The sequence below is a fragment of the Hyla sarda genome, chromosome 10 (genome assembly GCF_029499605.1).
Source record: "Hyla sarda isolate aHylSar1 chromosome 10, aHylSar1.hap1, whole genome shotgun sequence".
NCBI lineage: Eukaryota > Metazoa > Chordata > Amphibia > Anura > Hylidae > Hyla > Hyla sarda.
Genome location: NC_079198.1, coordinates 74,330,034 through 74,341,010, shown reverse-complemented (window position 1 = coordinate 74,341,010; position 10,977 = coordinate 74,330,034). Strand labels below are relative to the sequence as shown.

Below are 10,977 nucleotides of genomic sequence, written 5' to 3'. Positions count from 1 at the left end.
TTTCCCCCCAAATTTCAAGGGTTAATAGCAGAAAATACCCCCAAAAATTTGTAACCCCATCTCTTCTGAGTATGAAGGTACCCCATAAGTTGACCTGAAGTGCACTATGGGCAAACTAAAATGCTCAGAAGAGAAGGAGTCATATTTGGCTTTTTGAGAGCAAATTTTGGTCGGGGGCCATGTCGCATTTAGGAAGCCCCTATGGTGCCTGAACAGCAAAAAAAACCACATGGCATACCATTTTGGAAACTAGACACCTTGAGGAACGTAAAAAGGAATAAAGTGAGCCTTAATACCCCACAGGGGTTTCACAACTTTTGCATATTTAAAAAAAGAAAAGAAAATTTCACTAAAATGTGTGTTTCCCCCAAAATTTCAAATTTTGCAAGGGTTAATGGGAGAAAATAACCCCCAAAATTTGTAACCCCATTTCTTCTGAGTATGGAAATACCCCATGTGTGGACGTCAAGTGCCCTGCGGTCGAACTACAATGCTCAGAAGAGGAGGAGCTCCATTGAGCTTTTGAACAGTGAATTTGTTTGGAATGGTAGACAGGGGCCATGTGCGTTTACAAAGCCCCCCGTGGTGCCAGAACAGTGAACCCCCCCCACATGTGACCCCATTTTGGAAACTACACCCCTCACAGAATTTAATAAGGGGTGCAATGAGTATTTACACCCCACTGGCATTTGACAGATCTTTGGAACAGTGGGCTGAGCAAATGAAAAATTTAATTTTTCATTTTCACGGACCACTGTTCCAAAAATCTGTCAGACACCTCTGGGTAAATGCTCACTGTACCCCTTATTACATTACGTGAGGGGTGTAGTTTCCAAAATGGGGTCACATGGGGGGGGGGTCCATTGTTCTGGCTCTATGGGGGCTTTGTAAATACACGTGGCCTTCAATTCCGGACACATTTTCTCTTCAAATTCCCAATGGCGCTCCTTCTGTTCTGAGCATTGTAGTTTGCCTGCCGAGCACTTTACATCCACATTTGGGGTATTTTCTTACTCAGAAGAAATGGGGTTATAAATTGTGGGGGGCTTTTTTCCTATTTTTCCTTGTGAAAATGAAAAATTTAGGGTAACACCAGCATTTTAGTGAAAATTTTTTTTTTTTTCATTTTCCCATCCAACTTTAACGAAAATTCATCAAACACCTGTGGGGTGTTCAGGCTCACTATACCCCTTGTTACGTTCCGTGAGGGGTGTCGTTTCCAAAATGGGGTCACATGTCTGTATTTATTGTTTTGTGTTTATGTCAGAACCGCTGTAAAATCAGCCACCCCTGTGCAAATCACCAATTTAGGCCTCAAATGTACATGGTGCGCTCTCACTCCTGAGCCTTGTTGTGCGTCCGCAAAGCATTTTACGCCCACATATGGGGTATTTCCGTACTCAGGAGAAATTGCGTTACAAATTTTGGGGGTCTTTTTTTCCATTTACCTCTTGTGAAAATAAAAATTAAAGGGCAACACTAGCATGTTAGTGTAAAAAAAATTTTTTGGGACACTAACAGGCTGGTGTAGACCCCAACTTTTCCTTTTCATAAGGGGTAAAAGGAGAAAAAGCCCCCAAAAATTTGTAGTGTAATTTTTCCCGAGTACGGAGATACCCCATATGTGGCCCTAAACTGTTTCCTTGAAATACGACAGGGCTCCGAAGTGAGAGAGCTCCATGCGCATTTGAGGACTAAATTAGGGATTGCATAGGGGTGGACATAGGGGTATTCTACGCCAGTGATTCCCAAACAGGGTGCCTCCAGCTGTTGCTAAACTCCCAGCATGCCTGGACAGTCAGTGGGTGTCCAGAAATGCTGGGAGTTGATGTTTTGCAACAGCTGGAGGCTCCGTTTTGAAAACACTGCTGTAAAATAAGTTTTTTTATTTTTATTGGGGGGGGGGGGACAGTGTAAGGGGGTGTATATGTAGTGTTTTACCCTTTATTATGTGTTAGTGTAGTGTAGTGTTTTTAGGGTACAGTCACACTGGCGGAGGTTTACAGTGAGTTCCCTGCTAGGAGTTTGCGCTGCGGCGAAAAATTTGCCGCAGCCCAAACTTGAAGCAGGAAATTTACTGTAAGCCTGCCCGTGTGAACGTACCCTATACGTTCACATGGGGGCAGCAAACTTTCAGCTGTTTCAAAACTACAACTCGCAGCATGTACTGACAGACCGTGCATGCTGGGAGTTGTACTTTTGCAACAGCTGGAGGCACACTGGTTGGAAAACCTTCAGTTAGGTTCTGTTATCTAACTCAATATTTTCCAACCAGTGTGCCTCCAGCTGTTGCAAAACTACAACTCCCAGCATGTACTGATCACCGAAGAGCATGCTGGGAGATATAGTTATGCAACAGCTGGAGGGATCGCAACTACAACTCCCATCATGCTGGGATTTGCAGTTTTGCAACATCTGGAGAGCTACAGTATAGAGACCACTGCAAACTGTGCCCTTCAGATACTGCAAAACTACAAATCTCAGTATGCCCAGACAGCAAACAGTTGTGTGGGCATGCTAGGAGTTGTAGTTTTGCAAGATCTGGAGGGCTATAGTTCGGAGACTACCATATAGTGGTCTCAAACTGTAGCCCTCCAGCTGTTGCAAAACTACAACTCCGAGCATGCCCAAACAGATGTCTGGCCATGCTGGGAGTTGTAGTTTTGCAACATCTTGAGTGCTACAGTATAGTGGTCTCGGACGGCAGCCCTCCAGATGTTGCTAGGCAACTTACCGACTTCCGTCGGATCCAGGGAGCTTGCTGCACGACATCGCCGCACGCCGATCTCTGACGCCGATCGTCGCCCGCAGCCTCCGCAGATCAGTAAGTGGACTCCGGTGCCGGTCCTCTGTCATTTCCCCGTTCTGCCCCGCCTATTGTGGGTGGGCAGAACGGGGAAAACGAAAGTTAACCCCCCCGCCCCCGATCTGCTATTGGTGGTCGCGCCTAAACCACCAATAGCAGGGATAGGAGGGGTGGCACCCGTGCCACCTCACTCCTATCTCTTCAGGGGGATTGTGGGTGTCTTAGACACCCGCGATCCCCCTTATATTCCGGGTCACCGGGTCACCATAGACCCGGAATCGCACAAATCGCAAGTGCCCAGGGGGGGTCATCAGACTCCCCCGTGTCGATCGCCGACATGGGGGGATCTGATGACCCCCCTGTGCATTTGCACGGGGTGCCTGCTGATAGATATCAGCAGTCGGTCCGGTCCCCGCACGGCAGGGACCAAAATTCCCATGGGCGTACAGATACGCCCTTGGTCCTTAAGTACCAGGGAGCAAAGGCGTACCTGTACGCCCTTGGTCCTTAAGGGGTTAAGGGGGCGGGCCGTGATGTCACAAGGGGCGGGCCATGACATCACGATACTCCGGCCCCTGTATTGCCCGTCATCTGGCACAAAGCGAAGTTCGCTTCATCTAGCAGATGACACGGGGTGCTGCAGGAGAGATCACGGGGATTCCCAGTGGCGGGACCCCCGCTTTCAGACATCCAATCCCCTATCCTTTGGATAGGGGATAAGATGCCTAGTGCGGAGCACCCCTTTTAAGCATTAATGGTCTCATACAGAGCTGCCTGCAGCCACAAATGGGGGTAGCTTAGATGTTTACTGCATTATGCTTTACTATTAAAGGAAAACTGTCAGTTTGCTCCCCCCGCACTAACCAGCGGTAATGGCTGATGCAGGGGATGCTGATCAGTTTGATTCCTACTGTGCATGGATCCACCCGGCTGTTTGGCCGATATCTTCCTTTTTCCCTTTATGCTAATTAATTTTTCTAATAGGCACAGGTGGGGTAACTGGCACTCTGACTTCACCACTGCCGGCTGCAGCACCGCCCAGCTCATCAATATTCCTCCCCTCCCTCCATCTCACCCTCTTCATTACAGAGCGGGAAGAAGAGGGAGAGGCGGAGGGAGTGGAGGAATATTGATGAGCTGGGCAGCGCTGCAGCCGGCGGTGGTGAAGTCAGAGTGCCAGTTAACACCACCTGTGCCAGTTAGCACTTAATTAGCATGTAGGGAAAAACGATCCGGGCACAGCTGACAGTTTTCTTTTAAAGGCAGAGAAAAGAGTCTAGTTATTTACACAGTTTGTATGTATGTTGAATGACTAGTTATAAGATAGGATGTCATGCCATTGGTTGATTATTGTGGAGTTTTTTTTAGGTGGGCGGTCCTAGGATGAATAAAAGAGGCCAGGCCTATTCCTTCTGTGCTGCCTTCTGTCTCGAAGAAAGAAAAATTACGGTAAGTATACAATTTTAACTATATCTGCCTCTATATCTATTTGATCTTAAGCATCATTACTCTCACATTAGTGTTACTTTAAGTTTTCATTGCTTCTACCTGTTGAGCCCAGTTTGTCAGACTATAAAAAAAACAACAAAAAAAACAACAACAAAAAAAAACCCTTGAATAGCTTGAATTCCCGTGTTTATTTGCTGCTACAGTATTTGTCTTTGTGTTACATTCTATTCATATACTTTCTTAGAAATTATAATAGTGTTGGTTTCACACTAACTGTCTAGAAGTTTAAGCATCAATAACTTAGTCTTCAGCAGAAACCCCCTGCGTGATGAAGTCCTGGATCTTGTCCCGAATGATTTTGTCCATGTATTCCATTTGATCCTGTACACTCACAGTATATTCTCCAAACTTCTTCTTCATGTCTTTCACTCTCTTTACAAGTGCTTTATTAAGGGCATCTGCATAGGGGGTTATTGTCTCCCTAAACTCCTCAATCTTCTGGTCCATTTGGTGGTTAATCTCAGTAAGGTATGGTTCCATTGCCTGTCTGATATCTGTGATATCGCTATTCCACGTCTTTCTTAGTTCATTAGTATAGGGGTAGAGTTGGTCTCGCAGTTTTCCTATGAATTCCAGAATTGTGCTCTCCATCTGCTGAGCATTCTTCTTCATCTGAAAGTCCATGTTTTTGATCTCTTTATGCAGCTCCTCTTTCACATCTTTTGCATAGGGTATCAGGCTTTTATATAGCTCTTCCATTTGCATATCAATATTATTCTTCACTTGACAGTTGATCATTTTTAGTTGTTTCTCTAGCTGCTCCATATTGTCATCTATGGTGCTCTTCAGTTCGTCAGAATATGGGGCCAGGGATGTCTGCCATTGGTCAGAATTTTCTTTGATCTTGTTCTCTAGTTTCTGTTTTATAGCTTTTAGCTGCTCACTGAGCACATGGGTGCTTTCATCAAGCTGGGCCTGAAACTCCTCAGCATATGGAGCCAAATTCTCCTGGAGCTCCTCTGCATTCCTATTCAGCTGCTTTTGCACCTCATCTGTATATGGGGACAGTTTGACCCTCAACTTCTCTAACTCTTGTCTTATTTGTTCTTTCAAAGTTTGAGAGTCTTGTGTTAGTTGTTTATGGATTTCTTCAGCCAAAGGAATTAGCTGCCCCACTAATTCACCATCGAAATTATTTACGCTCTTCAGGTTTTCTTCAATGAGAGCACTGTGGAGCAAGAGAATAAATCAGGAGCAACACTAGAAGCTGTGTAGATTGTTGGAGGCTTAAAGCTAAAGTAATCATGTGTATGAGTCTGAGATGATGTATTTTCCCTGCAATTTTGATGTAATTGTAGCAGAAAAATAATGCTATGATTGGTGAAAAAACTGTAAAATAGTGCCGTTTTGCCAGATGTTTTTTTAAATTGGTGACCAAAGAGTCTACAATACTGGTAAGAGGTTTGCACAGCAGTGGCTGACAGTAAATGAACATTCAAGGGGGGGTCAGTGAGTAGTACTCTTTTGTAAGGAATGTCCTGACTAAATTGGGGACATATGTGGCTTGAACACTGTTTTGGAGACATCTAAGACTAGGAGATTTTTCAGAGCAACCTCTATAGCTGACAACATTTTTGACTTACTGTATAAGAAACTCATTAAAAAGTTGCTTGCATATGACAAACATGCATTTGTATTCTATTATATACAGTGAAATCTCTCCAAAAGACTTTTTTGAGAACACCATCCTCTTAGCCAGGCCAGATTTTATGTGACAGATCTGTAGATCACCATATATTATGCATAGTGGCCATTTTCATTGAGAAGACCACCTCCATAAAGGACGACTTTTTGATAAATTTTGAGTGATCACTGAGGTTTTACTGCATTTATTTTTGTGTGTATATCTGCCCACTTACTTCAGCTGTTTACTGATGTCCGATTGCTGAACATTGTCTACTTTTTCCTTATTCCCGATGGTCAGCCGTGTCAGGTAATTCCAGAAAAAATGACTTATCTGGTCGGTGCTGATATCAGCTTGATATCCTATGAAAGTACAGAACACATCAGAGCGCATCTAAATGTACAAGCCTGCGACCTTTCATCTAATACAATTTTATGTAGTAAATTTAGGAAAACTCAATTTCAATGTGAAAACTACACTGTCAGGACATGGGAGGATGGGTTGGCTCCTGGAAGCCATCAAATGAACAGTTACAGGGGTTATCTGGAATTTATAGGAAACCCGTTTAATTGAAAATGCAGTTCCATCTGCATGCAGCATGTTATAGAGCAGAAGGAGCTGAGGGGACTGGTATATAGTTTTGATGGGAAATCCCCGGATAACTTCTTATTTCATGTAGATATCTCCTCATTCTGGACTAAGTATTCAGCTAGGTGGCACCACTCAGTGACTGACAACTCTCTCTATGTACACTTATACATAGATAACTATCAATCCCTGATTAGGACCACCTACACAGGAGCAGACATATCTCCTGTGCAGCCGGTTCAGCACCACCGGGGCCCAGCGTGTGAGGAGCCTGCCGCCCATCGCTGCACGGCTGCTCACTGTTCTAAAGCGGCCGTGGCACATAATAGCACAGTTGGCACTTTAAACAGTGAGTCTGCAGCCGACCGACCTGGGTCTTACGAGGGATGTCGCGCAAGTGATGTACCTCCGCAGACCCACACAGGAGGACATCATTGATGTCACTCGTCAGGCCACCGCCGGAGAGGAGAAGCACAGGCCAGGTAGTGTGTCTATGCATGTGTCTCTGTATGTGTGTCTGTGTGTGTGTGTCTGTTTGTTGGGGGGAAGGGGGCTATGCTACCTAATGTGGGGAACTGCTACCTAATGTGGGGAATCTATGCTACCTAATGTGGGGTAACTATACTACCTAATGTGGGGTAACTGCTGCCTACCTAATGTGGGGTAACTATACTACCTAATGTGGGGTAACTGCTGCCTACCTAATGCTGCAGATAAATGTGAGTTGCAGTGAAATTTTATGGCATAGTACTGTTTTTTTTTTCTTTGCACAGGGGCCCTCTGCTGTCTGTGTCTGCCCCTGCTCCGCACATAACTACTTATTGCCAAATGAGCATAGATTTACATGAATAAATGATAAGTTATCCTGGAACTTTCCCCACAAACCTATACATCAATCTACTCTGCTTCTTCTGCTCTACAGTATAATGCCTGAAGATCAGTCTGCATTTTCAATGTAACAGGTTCCCTTTAAGCATTTATGGCCTATTCTTAGGAAAGCCAAATAATGTTTGATCAGCAAAGTGAAGAGCATGTGTCGGTTACTGCAGCTCAATGAATGGGACAAGCTGTAGTAACAAGCACAACTACTAGCTGCTGTGTACACAATGGCAAGAGACAGGGGTGGACTGACAGCTTATGGGGCCCCCGGGCAAAAGATGATCATTTGGCCCCCGTGCACCCACCCATGTGTAAGCCACACCCATATAGATGCCCCACCTACATACAATAAATAAAGAAAATATAGAAAAATAAACTTGCATTTAACAAGTCAATATCTCAGTCTCAGTATACAGGATTTGGTCATTAACAGTATGATGGTGATATGTATGGGGATAATATCCCTTCTTGTATACTGCTGTTATTGGTCTATTGGCCCTTAGTATACAGGATTTGGGCAGTAATACTATGATGGTAATATGTATGGTGACCATGCATATCACCATTATACTGTTACTGACCAAATCCTGTATACTGAGACCTATATTACAATAATAATACCAGTATACAAGGAGGAATATTATCACCATACATATTACTATCATACTGTTACTGACCAAATCTTGTATACTAAGACCTACATTTCCAATAAATACCAACATTTAAACCCCCCCAAGTGACAATATAGTGATAAATTTAAGCTCTTCACAGGCTCTGCAGACCATATAAGTCAGTACATAGTTACATCAGGTGACATCTTCTCCAATCTAGAGTCCACCACTTTACCTCTTGCGGCTGCCTGCAAACTCTGCATGCGACCACAAGAGTGATTGACAGAACGAGGAGCCAATGGCTTTTCGCTCTGTCAAAGCCAGAGCAAAGCACCATGGCAGCCCTGCAGGTCATGTGTCAGTGATATGCTATCATGTGGCACATCACCTGCAGCAGCTTGCTGGGGGGACAGCCCAGCCTACCCTGCCCTGCACTGTAAAAGGGGCCTGAAAGGATTACGGGCAGGAACACGAGCAGGCGGCTGTAGGCTGGTGACAACAGGTTCTTTCATTGTGCTTCTTGTTAGGAGTCCCAGAGGTCAAACCCCCACTAAACAATCTTTAATGACTTATTCAAAGAATAGGCCATCAATGTTCACAAAATTTCAAGACAATCTCCTTAAAGGAATCCACACAGGAATCCACACAGTCCAATGTGCCATCAGTAGGTTATAGAGCCGGAAGAGCAGAGCAGACTGATATATCATTTTGTAGGAAAAGTATAAGTAGGAAAGTATAACCTTCTCTCTCTATATTTAGGAGTCCAGTGGGCGTTCCTACTCTGTGATTGACAGTCATGATTGTGTACGTGATCACACAGGGATGACTGTCAGCTATTGAGTAGAAATGCCCACTGGACTCCTAAACCCAAACTGGACAGAGATTTTAATCAATAAATAATTATTCTGAATATTTTCCTATAACATTATATATCAGTCTGTGCCGCTCCTCATCCTCTCTAACATGATGCTGGTAGACTGCATTTTCATGGTGACAATTTCTCTTTAAAGCCGAAAACCCTGAGGTAATTGTTACATTTCTGTAGTTTGCAAGTTATCTAAAGTATCTTTCTAGTTTTATGTTTATTTTATACATTTACATTTTTGCCTCCGACCTGTAATTGTTTTAAATCTGGAAGTAAATATACTGACCTGTTATGCACGTGACTACTACAAGCACTAACCCCTTTATCAACATTTTGGGTCACCGGAGGAGTCAACGCAAATCCTAAAAATTCCTGGTCACTTAAGTCTGTAAACAAAGATACAAATTATCCATATCTGCTGAAAAGTAAAATGCACAGAATAAAATAGGCAAAAATTTAAGTTATATCATAATTGTCCCAATTCTTATCATGATAATGATGATTACATTTATCAATGATGGTTCCTGTTCCATTTTTTCTTTCATGTCTGCAAAGTTCTTAATGCTAATTCGGCTGGAGATAAAATTGCTTCTTACCTGATCCTTCGGTGTTTGGGTCAGTATCGAAGCTGATGTAAGCCAGAATCTTTATATAAGTTCATTTCTAACTCTGGCCATGATCCAGGGCAGCTTTGTAGGCTATAGGTCGGTTTTCCAATGTGCAACCATTGATGTGTTCCTCTTTTCAGAGCGATGTTAGGGTTTAGAGAGCTTTGTGAGTCCTTGAGTCATAATCATGAAGGAGGAGAATACCGCTGAGTGGTTTCATTCAGTAGCTGAAGATGACATTGAAATAACAAATAGCCCCAAGTAAAATGCTGTGATGTTTGAGTAACAGGTTATTGTTGGTTGTATCTGGGCTTATACACAATAGCAGGCTTAAAGTATACAATTTAGACTAGGTTATTGTCTACTGGGCTATTTTTTCTGCCTAATTTGCATATGTTAGCCATGGGAAAGTGCTTTATGGGTCAAGATTACTTTAATGATATTTCCTTTTGGTTGAAAACATTGTGGAAACTAGAACAGGGAGTATCAAAGCATTAAGTTGGCTAACTGCGGGCATTGCTACATCGACTGACTGCCTGCTTCTGAATATATATTTTTCCTTTTATAATGTCCTTTATTCACAAGGCATCAGAATATCTTTCTATATGCAGTCATGGATCTGAATAGTGCCTATATGTAATACAGCTGAGAGTTCTTATTGGTCCTCCTCGCATGCAACCTCATTTTTCATTTAGTTTTGGCACTCAACCAACGATCAGCTAAGCATCTCATCTTAGGTGGTGTCACAATTTCAAAGAATTTAACTTTTTGCCATTTTCTGCCTCAATAGAAATGATAAAAGTAAACAGGTACCCCTACCTCTTTTAGTGGGGATGAGGTTGTAAGGTCTACTCCCTTTTTGGAATAATACAGAACATTTTGGTTAACAAATAATATTTTCTCTGCCTTTTGACTAAGATCAAGTGTAGTACCTTCCTGTTAGTTGGTGTGGAAGACCACCAAGGCAGGATACGGGAACCACACAGAATGGTGCAGGTGTACTAGGGCTGGCTATATGGCCAAGCAGCGATCCCTGAAGCAACCTGTATCTTCTGGATCTTGCCTTAAGGTTCAGGTAGAGTGAAGGCTGAGGTGCAAAAGTGCCCTGGGAGTGGTGACCCCAGGGTGCTGGAACTCAATTGGGAGTAGCAACCCCACTTGACTGATGGTACGCAGCACGCACTTTGGGGGAGATTTATCAAAACCTGTCCAGAGGAAAAGTTGCTGAGTTGCCCATAGCAACCAATCAGATCGCTTCTTTCATTTTTGAAAAGGCCTCGGAAAAATGAAAGAAGTGATCTGATTGGTTGCTATGGGCAACTCAGCAACTTTTCCTCTGGACAGGTTTTGGTAAATCTCCCCCTAGTGTTCCAATTGATCTGCAGAGGAATTTTTATAGATCCGGCCGGATGTCCGCGCAGTATCACACTGTGCACATCCACTTATTTATTTTATATGTTTTTGTCACTGTGCTCACGTTTGTGTTC

The 10,977-nt window shown here is 43.5% G+C and overlaps 1 protein-coding gene across 1 annotated transcript; it reads right to left on the bottom strand.

Moving 5' to 3' along the window:
- Window positions 1-4,424: 4,424 nt before the first annotated feature.
- LOC130293968 (apolipoprotein A-IV-like) lies at window positions 4,425-9,624 on the bottom strand. Its single transcript, XM_056543305.1, has 4 exons — window positions 9,479-9,624; window positions 9,169-9,268; window positions 6,175-6,301; window positions 4,425-5,483 (listed from the first exon to the last, which is right to left on the bottom strand). The coding sequence occupies exons 2-4, from the start codon at window positions 9,212-9,214 to the stop codon at window positions 4,556-4,558; spliced, it is 1,101 nt and encodes a 366-aa protein (XP_056399280.1). The 5' UTR covers window positions 9,215-9,268; window positions 9,479-9,624; the 3' UTR covers window positions 4,425-4,555.
- Between the last annotated feature and the right edge of the window lie 1,353 nt (window positions 9,625-10,977).

Coding starts and splice junctions, on each gene's coding strand:
- LOC130293968 (XM_056543305.1), bottom strand. CDS start 9,214: ATGTTGATAAAGGGGTTAGTGCTTGTAGTAGTCACGTGCATAACAG. Junction 6,302..9,168: donor AGTAGTCACGTGCATAACAG/GTCAGTATATTT, acceptor GTACTTTCATAG/GATATCAAGCTGATATCAGC. Junction 5,484..6,174: donor GACATCAGTAAACAGCTGAA/GTAAGTGGGCAG, acceptor CTTGCTCCACAG/TGCTCTCATTGAAGAAAACC.